The sequence below is a fragment of the Mytilus edulis genome, chromosome 2, assembly GCF_963676685.1.
Source record: "Mytilus edulis chromosome 2, xbMytEdul2.2, whole genome shotgun sequence".
Lineage (NCBI taxonomy): Eukaryota > Metazoa > Mollusca > Bivalvia > Mytilida > Mytilidae > Mytilus > Mytilus edulis.
In genome coordinates this window covers 39,702,721-39,719,109 of record NC_092345.1, presented here as the reverse complement: position 1 = coordinate 39,719,109, position 16,389 = coordinate 39,702,721, and the positions used below count along the sequence as shown (strand labels likewise).

General features: G+C 32.7%; 1 protein-coding gene across 6 annotated transcripts in view; it reads right to left on the bottom strand.

Annotated features, from left to right (window-relative positions):
• Positions 1-15,679: 15,679 nt before the first annotated feature.
• LOC139510158 (PAN2-PAN3 deadenylation complex catalytic subunit PAN2-like) overlaps positions 15,680-16,389 on the bottom strand; it is a 312,625-nt gene continuing 311,915 nt past the window's right edge. For all 6 annotated transcript variants that reach the window (XM_071296503.1, XM_071296504.1, XM_071296507.1 and 3 more), the window contains one exon: positions 15,680-15,962. In XM_071296503.1, coding sequence (XP_071152604.1) covers positions 15,754-15,962 — 209 coding nt within the window. In that variant the 3' untranslated portion in view covers positions 15,680-15,753. The remainder of the gene's footprint in view (positions 15,963-16,389) is intronic.

The following is a 16,389-nucleotide window of genomic DNA, read 5'->3' as shown; positions in this document are numbered from 1 at the left end:
GTTCCGGCGTTCCATATAAATCAGGTGACTTTGTCAAGGTACATATAAACCCAGTAAAAATAGTTCGTTGTGCTTTAGTTCTTGCTATTGTTCATGAGAACGAGACAGTAGTCAGGATATTTGGCATATCCTATAGGTCCCATACCTTCAGCTCTGTTCCATGATGATGGTACCATGTGGAAATGTTGTAAATGTGATATAATTCATCTCCTTGAAGAGGAAATTTGCTCTTCTTTCAATTTTCCAAGTTATGATAATATTTATCAAAGGTATACCAGGCTTATAACTTGATACGCCAGACGCGCGTTTCGTCTACATATTAAGATTCATCAGTGACGCTCAGATAAAACCAGATGCTAGACAGGGCGCAGCTTTATACGACCGCAGAGGTCGAACCCTGAACAGTTGGGGCAAGTATGGACACACCATTTAAGCTTGATACAGCTCTGAATTTGGATTGTGATTAAATAGTTGACACAACATAGGTTTCTGACACAGAATGAATGTGGTCGAAGAACTTAAAAATCATAAATTGGACATTTACCTATTATGGTCCAATATCCAAAATACATGGTTAGATTCAGCATATCATAGAACCCCAAGAATTCAATTTTTGATAAAATCAAATAAGGGTCAATTTTGGACCCCTTAGACCTAAATGTGGACCAATTTTATAACCGGGCCAAAATATTAAAAATATAAATACTTGGTTAGATTCAGCATATTGAAGAACCCCATATATTCAATTTTTGTTGAAATCAAACAAAGTTTAATTTTGGACCCCGATTTGGACCAACTTGAACACTGGGCCCATAATCAAAAATCTAAGTACATGTTTAGATTCGGCATATCAAAGAACCCCAAGAATTCAAGTTTTGTTAAAATCAAACTAAGTTTAATTTTGGACCCTTTGGACCTTAATGAAGACCAATTTGAAAACAGGACCAAAAATTAAGAATCTAAATACACGGTTAGATTTGGCATATCAAAGAACCTCAATAATTCATTTTTTGATGAAATCAAACGAAGTTTAATTTTGGACCCTTTTGGCCCCCAATTCCTAAACTGTTGGAACCAAAACTCCCAAAATCAATCCCAACCTTTCTTTTGTGGTCATAAACCTTGTGTTAAAATTTCATAGATTTCTATTTACTTATACTAAAGTTATTGCGCGAGAACCAAGAAACATGCTTATTTGGGACCTTTTTTTGGCCCCTAATTTCTAAACTGTTAGGACCAACACTCCCAAAATCAATCCCAACCTTCCTTTTATGGTCATAAACCATATGTTAGAATTTATAGATTTCTGTTTACTTATACTAAAGTTATTGTGTGCAAAAACCAAGAAAAATGCTTATTTGGGCCCTTTTTGGCCCCTAATTCCTAAACTGTTTGGACCAAAACTCCCAAAATCAATTCCAACCTTCCTTTTATGGTCATAAACCTTGTGTTTAAATTTCATAGATTTCTATTAACTTATACTAAGTTATAGTGCGAAAATCAAATGTCTTCGGACGACGACGACGACGCCAACGTCATACCAATATACGACCGCAAAAAAGTGTAACATTAAATAGGATAGTTTTATATATGTTTTGAATGTTTATGCCCATGCTTTTATTTTTTTTTTAATCGCTTTATATAAAATTTTTTAAATAAAAATGACTTAGTCGTGATTAATAAATGAGAGGACCATTTAAAGGGACGTTTTCAAACCTCTTTTGGACACTTTTTATTTAGTATAACACCTTGTATTTTATCAATAAGATAATGAAGTTGAATTCTATCAAAAACTAGATGTGTCAAAGCGACACGAATGGCCCCGTCCCAAAAAGTTGAAAAATCTGCAATTTCAATATAAACACATGTGGACACAAAAATGATGGTAGTCTCACAAAATCTGGAGGGGAATAGAGAAAAAATCCGTATAACTGTGATTTTCAATCATTTATCCAAAGTCCAAAGCCCGTAATTTCAGCGAAAATAAGCGGAGCGGAACGAAACTTAAGATTGACCTGTAACTCATCATGGTTAACTCGCATACCAAAAATCAGCCCAATATCTGAAGGCGTTTAGAAACAAGAGGCTCTCAAGAGCCTGAATCGCTCACCTTAATTTTTTTGGTTAAATCTCTCATCAATGATTATTTTGGCTTTTCAATTTATTTAAATGTTCTTTGAATCGTCCTATTTTCTTCAAAAGCAAAAAAAATTATTTTCTCCTATGTTCTATTTTAGCCATAGGAGCTATGTTTCTGACATACAAGGAAATGAAATATAAAATTTATACTAGATACTCTGAAACTCATTTAGCCTAAGTTTGGCTGAAATTGATACAGCAGTTTCAAAGGAGAAGATTTTTTAAAGTAAGTCAACATGATGAACAAATTGTGAAAAAAGTCTTTAAAGGGCAATAACTCCTTAAGGGGTCAATTGACAATTTTGGTCAAATTGACTTATTTGTAGATCTTACTTTGCTTAACATTTTTGCTATAAACAGTTTATCTGTATCTATAATAATATTCAAGATAATAACCAAAAACTGCAAAATTTCTTGAAAATCATCAATTCAGGGGCATTATACCTGAAAAACCAGTTACCCAATTCGGCTGAAAATTTCAGGACAGGTAGACCTTGACCTAATAAATACTTTAACTTCTTGTCTTATTTGCTCTAAATGCTGGAGTTTTTGAGATATAAGCCAAAAACTGCATTTTACCCTGTGTTCTATTTTTAGCCATGACGGCCATGTTTTTTGACGAAATAAACAAGAGGCTCTCAAGAGCCTGAATCACTCACCTGGTAAACAATGCCTTATTGAACATATTAAACCATGCCAGGCAAACATGTACAGCTAACAATTCTTCAATATTACAAATATATATGACTTACTGTTTATAAATAAAGAAAATGAGACCAAAACACAAACACTTAAAACTTAGCAATGGACTGTGAAAATGAGGTCAAGTTCAAATAAAACCTGCGTAACCGACATATAGATCATAAAATATGTTCATACACCAAATATAGTTGACCTATTGTGAAAAATTGTCATTAAAGGACATTTACCCCTTAAGGGGTCAATTGACAATTTTGGTCATATTAACCTATTTGTAGATCTTACTTTGCTGATCATTTTTGCTGTTTACAGTTTATCTTTATCTATAATGATATTCAAGAGAATGACCAAAAACTGCAAAATTTCCTTAAAATTACCAATTAAGTGGCAGCCCCAACAATGGTTTGTTTGATTCGTCTGAAAATTCCAGGGCTGATAGATCTTGACCTAATGAACATTTTTACCCCATGTTAGATTTGCTCTAAATGCTTTCGTTTTTGAGATATATAAGCCAAAAACTGCATTTGACCCCTATGTTCTATTTAAAGTAAGGGCGGCCATGTTTTTTGACGGATCAAAAATCGAAGCACACACTTTGTGCAGGATAATCTAAGGAACTATCATGCTAAGTTTCATCCAAATCCATTCAGTAGTTTCAGAGGAGAAGATTTTTTAAAGTTAGCAAATATGATGAACAAATTGTGAAAAATTGTCATTAAAGGACATTTACCCCTTAAGGGGTCAATTGACAATTTTGGTCATATTAACCTACATTGTATTTGTAGATCTTACTTTGCTGATCATTTTTGCTGTTTACAGTTTATCTTCATCTATTATAATATTCAAGATAATGACCAAAAACTGCAAAATTTCCTTAAAATTACCAATTAAGTGGCAGCAACCCAACAATGGTTTGTTTGATTCATCTGAAAATTTCTGGGCTGATAGATCTTGACCTAATGAACATTTTTACCCCATGTCAGATTTGCTCTAAATGCTTCCGTTTTTGAGATATAAGCCAAAAACTGCAATTGACCCCTATGTTCTATTTTAAGTAACAGCGGCCATGTTTTTTGACGGATCAAAAATCGAAGCACACACTTTGTGCAGGATAATCTAAGGAACAATCATTTTAAGTTTCATTCAAATCCATTCAGTAGTTTCAGAGGAGAAAATGTTTGAAAAATTGTTAACGACGACAGACGACGACGACGACGACGGACGCCAAGTGATGAGAAAAGCTCACATGGCCTTTTAGGCCAGGTGAGCTAAAAATAAAGCACAAACTTTATTTTATACACCCTACTGATCATTCAGTTGAAGTTTGGTTGAATTTGGTTTAGTAGTTTTAGAGGAGAAGATTTTTTAAAGTTAGCAAATATGATGAACAAATTGTGAAAAATTGTCATTAAAGGACAACCCCTTAAGGGGTCAATTGACAATTTTGGTCATATTAACTTATTTGTAGATCTTACTTTGCTGATCATTTTTGCTGTTTACAGTTTATCTTTATCTATAATAATATTCAAGATAATGACCAAAAACTGCAAAATTTCCTTAAAATTACCAATTAAGTGGCAGCAACCCAACAATGATTTGTTTGATTCATCTGAAAATTTCAGGCTGATAGATCTTGACCTAATGAATATTTTTACCCCATGTCAGATTTGCTCTAAATGCTTTCGTTTTTGAGATATAAGCCAAAAACTGCATTTGACCCCTATATTCTATTTTAAGTAACGGCGGCCATGTTTTTTGACGGATCAAAAATCGAAGCACACACTTTGTGCAGGATAATCTCAGGAACAATCATGCTAAGTTTCATCCAAATCCATTCAGTAGTTTCAGAGGAGAAGATTTTTTAAAGTTATCAAATGTGATGAACAAATTGTGAAAAATTGTCATTAAAGGACAATAACCCCTTAAGGGGTCAATTGACAATTTTGGTCATATTAACTTATTTGTAGATCTTACTTTGCTGATCATTTTTGCTGTTTACAGTTTATCTTTATCTATAATAATATTCAAGATAATGACCAAAAACTGCAAAATTTCCTTAAAATTACCAATTAAGTGGCAGCAACCCAACAATGGTTTGTTTGATTCATCTGAAAATTTCTGGGCTGATAGATCTTGACCTAATGAACATTTTTACCCCATGTCAGATTTGCTCTAAATGCTTTCGTTTTTTGAGATATAAGCCAAAAACTGCATTTGACCCCTATGTTCTATTTTAAGTAACGGCGGCCATGTTTTTTGACGGATCAAAAATCGAAGCACACACTTTGTGCAGGATAATCTAAGGAACAATCATGCTAAGTTTCATCCAAATCCATTCAGTAGTTTCAGAGGAGAAGATTTTTTAAAGTTAGCAAATGTGATGAACAAATTGTGAAAAATTGTCATTAAAGGACAATAACCCCTTAAGGGGTCAATTGACAATTTTGGTCATATTAACTTATTTGTAGATCTTACTTTGCTGATCATTTTTGCTGTTTACAGTTTATCTTTATCTATAATAATATTCAAGATAATGACCAAAAACTGCAAAATTTCCTTAAAATTACCAATTAAGTGGCAGCAACCCAACAATGGTTTGTTTGATTCATCTGAAAATTTCAGGGCTGATAGATCTTGACCTAATGAACATTTTTACCCCATGTCAGATTTGCTCTAAATGCTTTCGTTTTTTGAGATATAAGCCAAAAACTGCATTTGACCCCTATGTTCTATTTTAAGTAACGGCGGCCATGTTTTTTGACGGATCAAAAATCGGAGCACACACTTTGTGCAGGATAATCTCAGGAACAATCATGCTAAGTTTCATCCAAATCCATTCAGTAGTTTCAGAGGAGAAGATTTTTTAAAGTTAGCAAATGTGATGAACAAATTGTGAAAAATTGTCATTAAAGGACAATAACCCCTTAAGGGGTCAATTGACAATTTTGGTCATATTAACTTATTTGTAGATCTTACTTTGCTGATCATTTTTGCTGTTTACAGTTTATCTTTATCTATAATAATATTCAAGATAATGACCAAAAACTGCAAAATTTCCTTAAAATTACCAATTAAGTGGCAGCAACCCAACAATGGTTTGTTTGATTCATCTGAAAATTTCAGGGCTGATAGATCTTGACCTAATGAATATTTTTACCCCATGTCAGATTTGCTCTAAATGCTTTCGTTTTTGAGATATAAGCCAAAAACTGCATTTGACCCCTATGTTCTATTTTAAGTAACGGCGGCCATGTTTTTTGACGGATCAAAAATCAAAGCACACACTTTGTGCAGGATAATCTAAGGAACAATCATGCTAAGTTTCATTCAAATCCATTCTGTAGTTTCAGAGGGGAAGATGTTTGAAAAATTGTTAACGACGACAGACGACGACGACGACGACGACGGACGCCAAGTGATGAGAAAAGCTCACATGGCCTTATAATGGTTTTTTGCGGAATGACGGAATGACGGAATTAGACGGAAAGACGGAATTTCCGACAAGGGTAAAACTATATGGCACCGACAACTTCGTTGCGGGGCCATAAAAATCGCGGTACCCTGGGGTGTTACACAAACTCCTTAACTAGAGCGCTTTTGAAAACTAGCTGATGGACTAAAGGACATCCATGCGTATTGCGATCACCGGATTTTCAAGAGACGGGTCATACTGAGGTCACTTTGCATACGGAAAATATGTCGGGGAATTGCTTCCTGGAAGGAAGGAAGCAATTAAAATAAAGTAAACTTCTTCTAAATATGAACAAATTAAAGAATTTTCATCAGAAAAAAGTATATGTACACAAGTTTTATAATGAAAACTATCCATTGAGATATAAAATACATATATGCATTATTTTCAGTTAAATTGAGGTTTCTTATGACTTTAAATTTAAAAGTTCTCAACAATGATATTGAAAAACACCATTTTAAAATGGAGACATTAAAGTCAGCAATACAATGTGTAAAAAACTGCTGGTTTGCTTTGATTGATTTGAAAGACGCATATTATTCTATTTCTATTGACCCCAAATATCGAAAGTTCTATTGGAATGATCAGTTGTATGAGTATACATGTTTGCCTATTGGGCTGACAAGTGCGCCAAGGATTTTTACAAAAGTTTTAAAAGTGCCATTTTCACATCTAAGAACCAGATGCTCCGCAGGGCGCAGCTTTATACGACCGCAGAGGTCGAACCCTGAACGGTTGGGGGCAAGTATGGACACAACATTCAAGCTGGAGATACAGATCTGAATTTGGATTGTGATTAAATAGTTGACACAGCATAGGTTTCTGACACAGAATGAATGAATAATTTATCAGTTGGTAGAAAAGTGAATATTGCATGTATATTGTATATAGCATTGATTTAAGTTGATTCAACTATTATTCTGGACAAAGAAAGATAACTCCGTTTAAGGTGATTCAAAAACCATTCTGGACAAAGAAAGATAACTCCAATTAATTGTCTTGAAACTACAAAAATTCTTGTTTTTGGCCCCTTTTTTGCCCTTTATTCCTAGACTGTTTGCCCCTTAACCCTTAAAATATATCCCAACCTTCTACTTATGGTATTCAACATTGTGGTACAATTTCAGAACAATTGAAATACTTATACACAACATTTTGACTTGACACTAGATAAATGCTTGTTTTGGGCCCCTAATTCCTAAACATGAGGGACCATAACCCCCAAAATAAATCCCAAGCTTCCTTTTGTGGTTATAAACATTGTGTTAAAATTTTATTGATTTCTATTTACTTATACTAAAGTTATTATCTGGAAACCATCCGTCTTCGGACGACGACGACGATGACGTGATACCAATATACGAACGCAAATATTTTTGCGGTCGTATAAAAATTGGACACAAAAATGTAGCTTACATTGACGATAGTCTTGATCAGTGATAGTTATTCGCAAAGTACAATTAATATTTCTGATACAGCCACCTTATTGGATAAAGTATGCTTTACTATTCATCCAGTCAAATCTGTATTTGAACCGACACAAACAATTACATTTTTAGGATTTGTGTTGAATTCCATAACAATGACAATTAAACGTTCTTACAACTGGAAAGCGCAAGCAATAAAACTTTTATGCTATAAATATGTTAAAAACAGACAAATGTCAATCAGGCAATTTGCACAGATTATAGGCAAATTGATTGCTGCCGAACCAGGAGTTGAACATGCGCTTATATATATAAAATCTTTAGAAAAAGAAAAAGACAAGTTTTTAAAACAAAACAATGGAGATTTTAACAATAAAATTATCATTTCAAATGAATCAATAGATGTGTTAAGTTGGTGGATTTCTCATGTTGAGTTTAGTTTTAAGCCATTAGTACGAACATATCCCGAGATAATTTTAAAAACAGACAGTTCAAAAACTGGTTGGGGTGGTGTTGTGGACAATACACAACTGTAAACCAAGGGGTTTTTGGTCATACGAAGAGCAGAAATTACACATTAATTATTTAGAACTAAAAGCATCATTTTCAACATTAAAATGTTTTTGTTCAACAAAATCCGATAAACATGTTAGATTATACATAGATAATATGGCAGCTGTGTCCTACATAGACAAAATGGGAGGTAGAATTCAGTCTCTTGATAACTAAACAAGCGAAATATGGCAGTGGTGTATACAAAGAAACATTTGGTAAAAGAGGGACGAAAGATACCAAAGGTAAAGTGCTTGTCATTTACCGGGAAAAACCAATGTTGAAGCAAACAAATTGTCATGTTCAAATAATACAGATCTAGAATGGAAAGGTTTTTATGTGCATTAATTCAATGGTCCACATGATATTGATTTATTTTCTTCAAGTCTAAATCATCAGTTATCAAGGTATATTTCATACTTACCTGATCCAAATGCTGAAGCAGTAGATGCTTTTTTCTCCTCCTTTCAGCATGGTAGGAAAACTGATTTTGGAAGAAGCAGAATTAACCTTAATACAATGTAGCACCCTTGTGGAGCACTCAACATTGGTTCCCTCAAATACTGCATCATATTCAGTGTTCAGGACTCTTACATCATATTCAGTGTTCAGGACTCTTACATCATATTCGGTGTTCAGGACTCTTACATCATATTCAGTGTTCAGGACTCTTACATCATATGCAGTCTTGCATCATATTCAGTGTTCAGGACACTTACATCATATTCAGTGTTCAGGACTCTTACATCATATTCAGTGTTCATGACTCTAACATCATATTCAGTGTTCAGGACTCTTACATCATATTCATTGTTCATGACTCTTATATCATATTCAGTCTTACATCATATTCAGTCTTGCATCATATTCAGTGTTCAGGACTCTTATATCATATTCAGTGTTCAGGACTCTCACATCATATTCATTGTTCAGGACTCTTACATCATATTCGGTGTTCAGGACTCTCACATCATATTCAGTGTTCAGGACTCTTACATCATATACAGTCTTACATCATATTCAGTGTTCAGGACTCTTATATCATATTCAGTGTTCAGGACTCTTACATCATATTCGGTGTTCAGGACTCTTACATCATATTCGGTGTTCAGGACTCTTACAATATATTCAGTATTCAGGACTCTTACATCATATTCAGTCTTACATCATATTCAGCCTTACATCATATTCAGTCTTGCATCATATTCAGTGTTCAGGACTCTTATATCATATTCAGTGTTCAGGACTCTCACATCATATTCAGTGTTCAGGACTCTTACATCATATTCGGTGTTCAGGACTCTTACATCATATTCAGTGTTCAGGACTCTTACATCATATTCAGTCTTGCACCATATTCAGTGTTCAGGACTCTTATATCATATTCAGTGTTCAGGACTCTTATATCATATTCAGTGTTCAGGACTCTTACATCATATTCGGTGTTCAGGACTCTTACATCATATTCGGTGTTCAGGACTCTTACATCATATTCAGTGTTCAGGACTCTTACATCATATTCAGTGTTCAGGACTCTTACATCATATTCAGTGTTCAGGACTCTTACATCATATTCGGTGTTCAGGACTCTTACATCATATTCGGTGTTCAGGACTCTTACATCATATTCGGTGTTCAGTACTCTTACATCATATTCAGTGTTCAGGACTCTTACATCATATTCAGTGTTCAGGACTCTTACATCATATTCAGTGTTCAGGACTCTTACATCATAATCAGTGTTCAGGACTCCTACATCATATTCAGTGTTCGGGACTCTTACATCATATTCAGTGTTCAGGACTCTTATTTCATATTCAGTGTCCATGACTCTTACATCATATTCAGTGTTCAGGACTCTTACATCATATTCATTGTTCATGACTCTTAGAACCAGGTTTAATCCACCATTTTCTACATTTGATAATGCCTGTACCAAGTCAGGAATATGACAGTTTTTGTCCATTCGTTTTTGATGCGTTTTGTTATTTGATTTTGCCATGTGATTATGGACTTTCCCAATTGATCTTCCTCTAAGTTCAGTATTTTTGTGATTTTACTTTTTACATCATATTCAGTGTTCAGGACTCTTACATCATATTCGGTGTTCAGGACTCTTACATCATATTCAGTGTTCAGGACTCTTACATCATATTCAGTCTTGCATCATATTCAGTGTTCAGACTCTTATATCATATTCAGTGTTCAGGACTCTTATATCATATTCAGTGTTCAGGACTCTTACATCATATTCGGTGTTCAGGACTCTTACATCATATTCGGTGTTCAGGACTCTTACATCATATTCAGTGTTCAGGACTCTTACATCATATTCAGTGTTCAGGACTCTTACATCATATTCAGTGTTCAGGACTCTTACATCATATTCGGTGTTGATCTTCCTCTAAGTTCAGTATTTTTGTGATTTTACTTTTTACATCATATTCAGTGTTCAGGACTCTTATAATACCCAGGAAAAAAGGACAACAGCTGTTGATACTGTCAACAGACCCTCAAAAGAAACATCCGTTAAAAAGAATGATTTTGGGTGTCTTCAGATTGTCTGGCAAATTGTACAAAATACAGGACTATCAAAAAAGCCTGCAGAAATTGTCATCTCATCCTGGAGACAAAGTACACCAAAACAGTATTGGACATATCTAAAAAAAAATGGTGTACTATATGTTGTGAAGGAAAGATTGATATTTTTACACCAACTGAGGTAGATGTAGTGGAGTTTTTGACAGTTTTATATGAGTTAGGCATAGGATATAGTTTTATTAACACAGCACGATCTGCGTTATAATCATATTTGACATTAGGGAAAACCCTGCCAATTTGTCAGTGGCCTTTAGTTAAAAGGTTCCTCAGAGGAGTTTATAATAAACAACTAATTTTTCCTAGACATCAGCAAACATGGAATGTTAATGCTGTTTTAGAATTTTTGAGTACTTTATGGCCTGTAAAGGTTTTATCATTGAGATGTTTAACTTTAAAATTAGTTATGTTATTAGCACTAGTAAGTTACTGGACAGAGAATATAGACTTTACATTGTGAAGATTAAGATTTTTTTTTTTGTCACCAAAGACAATATTATAATTGAAAATAATGAGATTTTGAAAACTTCAAAACCAGGAAAACATTTATCCTCAATATGTTTGCCAGCATTTGGTAAAGACTCAAGACTGTGTTTTGAATGTCTATATTAAAAGAACATCTGCAAAATGTACATCTCAAAAACTTGTTGTTACATTTATAAAACCATACCATCATCCTACAAAGTCAACAATTAGTAATTAGAATAAATTGTTTTTAAAGCTTGCATGTGTAAATACTTCTATTTTTGAAACACACAGTACTAGGGGAGCTAGAACATCAGCAGCACTTAGAGCTGGAGTGTCAGTTAATTCGATTCTAAAATCAGCAGGATGGACAAATGAGTCTACTTTTAGGCAATTTAAAAATAGACAGGTTGCTGTTCACGAGTACAATGATAACTATAGTGTACGAGTACTTCGTGGAAAATAGTTTTGTTTTTGCTTATAATGTAACAATCTTCATGATGTATATAAGTTAATACAATATTATTTGAAAATGTCTTTATATATATAATTATCATTACCAAAAGTCCATATTTTTTATATGGCTTTGTTGCCTACAGTTTATAATGGTATCTGAATGTCGTTGAAACAGTTATGGATATATATATATATAACTAAATGTCAGCTGATTAGTACTGCAAGTATGATTCAAATACTCTATATCGATCTTGTACCAAACTTTAATTAATTAATTTTATAGTAATTTGGGAATCCAATACATTATTGTTATCTTATAAAACATGTATACATTACATTTATTCAAGTAAATTGGCTCTCAAATCTCATGGGAACTCTTGCATAATATTGGTTTATAAAAATTGTAAAATTAAATGAGTCTTAGTTATAAGACGATATTTAATTAAAATTTTTATAAACCAATAGTTATGCTAAGAGTTAACATGCCCACCCTTTTTCATCATTAAACACCCAGAAATTTATTCAATTATACTTGAATATCTCTGAATAATGACCTCTATCTGCGCATGCGCTTCTCATGTTAACTCTTTGCATAACTATTAGTTTAATTTTAATCAAATATCGTCTTATAACTAAGTCTCATTTAATTCTACAATTAAAGGGATAATTCGCGATTTTTCACTTTTCATCTTATTATGTTCATAATACCATAAAAACATATTCACCAAGTTTTATTTTGATATGAAATCTAATAAAGAAGAAAATTGGGAATTATTAATTTTATTTTTTGAAACTTCCTGACTTATGTGACGTAGTTTAAGTCTTTGATGCATGCCGGGAGTGAAAATATCTCATTTAAGTCTTGTTCGTTAACCATCTAATAACGCGATTTAAAGCGCATCGACGACTTTTGGTGTAGCTATTAACCAACGAAAAATAAGTGATAGCCATGCAACTTTTAAAATAAGATCATGTGGATTTTTTTAAACGAATTTTAATAATAAAAGTAAATCATACAATAGAACATTTTTATGATTTTTTTTCCTAAAAATACTTTAAACAAACATACGAAACTGACATGATCGATAGTGTATTAAAAATACATGTTTGTATTCTGACCTTTTTGCTTCATTCCAGCAATCATTTTCACTTGCTTGTACGGTGGAAACAATAAAATGTGTATTGTTTTGTGACACCTAAAGAATGTGGAATGCGTAGTTTAACTCAAGGTAATTAAAAGATTAGCATTATGTAATTCTAATCTTTTGATCCTCATTCAGTGAAATCTAGGCGTCACGGTTCACTGGCATTTCAGGTGTGAACAACATTTCGTATCAATTGTAAACGGGAGTCAGACAAAGTTTCAGACACATGAATGTAAAAAAAAAAAAAAATAATTAAATAACGGGAATAAAAAGATCGCACAATAACTGGATAGCTGTTGTATATTTTTATATTTTGCATAAGATCACTTTTAATGAATTATGACTTTTGATTACTTTAGTAACGATACAATACTGAATTATTTTAATTGAAGAATTTATAAATAAAAGTGCCTTCTAAACACGAGTTTATGAACTAAAAATTGTACTATTTCAAATTAGGATCGGCAGCCTTAAATATTTCAAACAGATCATTAACAATTGCAATTATATAATTAAGTCCATCCAAAGTGATCTTTAATTACCTATTTAGGAATTAAACTGCTCATCAAAATATTTTAAATCTCACAACACATGAATACTTCAGATATTTGAAAAAAGATGTTTTAAAAAATTGACAGGAAATTAAAGGATCTAATTGGAATGGAATCAACAAATTACGAACAGATATGCTTTTCAAGTGTGAAAAACATCAACATTTATACATAATCGGAAATGTCCTTCTTAAAATACTCTTTGTCTCACACCGTCACTATATATACCTTAGCTATTTGACCAACGATGTATTAAAAAAAATGAACAAATTAAATGTCATCTTTCCCTGTTTTTTAATGTAATTATAAGTCTGTTTCAACTGGCAAGAATACCACTAAAACGGACAAGCAGTTTATTCTTTAAATTGCTGTGTCATTGAATATCAAGAGAGTAAATAAATCCCGAAATTGATTTGAAACTTTGATACTCTATAGTTTTCCTGGAAAATATTCACATCCCTCGGTAGTAGTGTACTTCCAGTTGCGTATATATTACATGCATGTCGGAACAATTGTGATGATGGCGAATTTCTTCCTTTTTCGAGAACAATCTAAGTGATATATAAATGTCCATATCTTCGATGAGCCAAATAAAGTTATATATCGACCTGTATTTATATCTCTTCTTCTTCTTCTTTTGGTATACTATGTGTTTATATGTTGTATGTTTGCTTTTTTCTCTTATTATTATCATTTTGTTTTTACTTGTATTGCATACATGTATATGAGGGCCTCAGGGAAGATTAGTGATTGTAACTAACTGTGTTTACCCTCTTTAAATAAAGAATTTATTATTATTATTATTATTATATCGTCATTTGATGATTACATACTGCATGTTGGCATACGTGGACTTGTCATTTTACAAAACTTTTACCCCAATTTACGCAAAATGTATGTATCTTTCTTATGTTCTATGTATACATGTATATGTTTTAATTTGCGCTATAGGTCCGTAACTTATAATCCAGGCGTATATACGAATGGTCAACAAGTGCGTACATTTTTTTAAATCAATATTTCTGGCCTTCACCATTGACAACGAGTATATATTACATTTTACCAAATTTACCCTTGGAAAAAATACGTATATAGATTTTTATTTCATCAAATCTGTTTGTTTTTTTTTTTGTATTATTTATATTTTTATAAATAATTTTCTTTTCACCAGAAATGTTATTCATAAACAAGCGTATGAGTTTAGTAATATCACTTTCGGACACGCAAGATAGAGATCTATATTATACACCTAATAGTTCAAAATGGAAAGTTATAAGTTATCGGCCGTGTACACTTATCAATACACTAAGAAGTGAAACGATGCATGAATTTGCAAACTCGACAGGAAATCGCTTGAATACCTGGACGTGTCACCTCACACCCCCTACATTATCTTTGGGAGTAATACCCTTAGCCATGCGGGTGATCAGTGGAGCGAAGATCCTAATTTATTTGAATAAAGTTTATTACATAAAAGAATTATGAACTAATTAGATTTCCGAAAACAATTCAAGTTTCACGGAAGACTTATTTATGATTTGAAATTTTGACTTTTTCACTATTAAATTCCTATATTATCAGTCTAAAAATAACAGATCATGGTTATTTAAAAAAAAAAAAAAAAATTTTCCGTATCAAGTTAGTTAACTAGTTAACTAGTCGGATAAAACAACCATACGATTGACGAGATATCGACACGCAATTACGACTACATCGGGTTACTGTAGTTTTGGTCCTTAGACATATCGTGACTGCAAATCGGAGAAGGTGACAAAATGGCTGACCGCAGAGAATTGATACTCTAAATTTAAAATCGATGGTGATCTCTTATCTAGCAGAATAAAACTTTAATATCTATGAATTTGAGCATTTTTATACAGAATAAACATAATATCAATTTTTGATTTTTTTGCGAAGTTTCCCTTTAAGAAGCTTTATACAAATAGTTTTCTTAGCCATCAGATTTCAATTTGTATGTCTTTCATTCTGTGACAGGCAGGACAAAAACAAATTTTAAGTTTCATTGCCACTTTGTTAAATTGAACTAGAATAAACAAGAGTCAGACAAGGTACCTCTAAAAGTAGAAATATGCATCATTTTCTTCCTCAATATTTTAATTTGTCAGGTATGCTTCATATATTAAAGATATTATGGACAGAAAGGCAAAAAACAAATTTTACTTTACAATTTTTTTACTATAAATATTGATTATACAACTATTTCCTGCATATCAAACAAAATAAAAAAGTTACAACATTGCCACTTGATTATCTGCGTCTTCCTCCTCAACATCAGGAATCTTCCACTGAATTTTCCTGCCATATTCATACATTTCTTTAATCTTAGCTCTAACATTGTCAGACCCTTCTGCTGCAAACTCCTTGTACTTCTTGTGTAGCTGAATTGCTGTCCTGGCATCTTCAACTGAGTCATGAGTTGCTGATTGAATATTTATTTCTATAAAAACAAAAATTATAGTCGTTAAATGCTTCAAATTTAAAATTCTAAAATAAACAGCTGAGCCATGAGCGCATGATACGCCCATTGCTATTTCAAAGAATAAAGTTCAACAACTTCTCAATGTCATATCAGAAATCCATAACAAAAAAACTAAAGGGAGGTTATTTTTATAGATATAAACTAGTCACCCAAGTTTCATGATAACTGCTCAAAGCATTGTCTGAAAACTGAAAAATCTCTTTTTTACCACTGCAAAAACAATTTTTGGATTGTATAATGGTATGATGTCATTTGCGTCGTCATCCGAAGACACATTTGGTTTAGGGATAATAACTTTAGTGTACATGAATGGATCTCTTTGATATTTAATAAGAAGGTTTAATACCACAAAAGCAAGGTTGGGATCAATTTTGGGGATAATGGT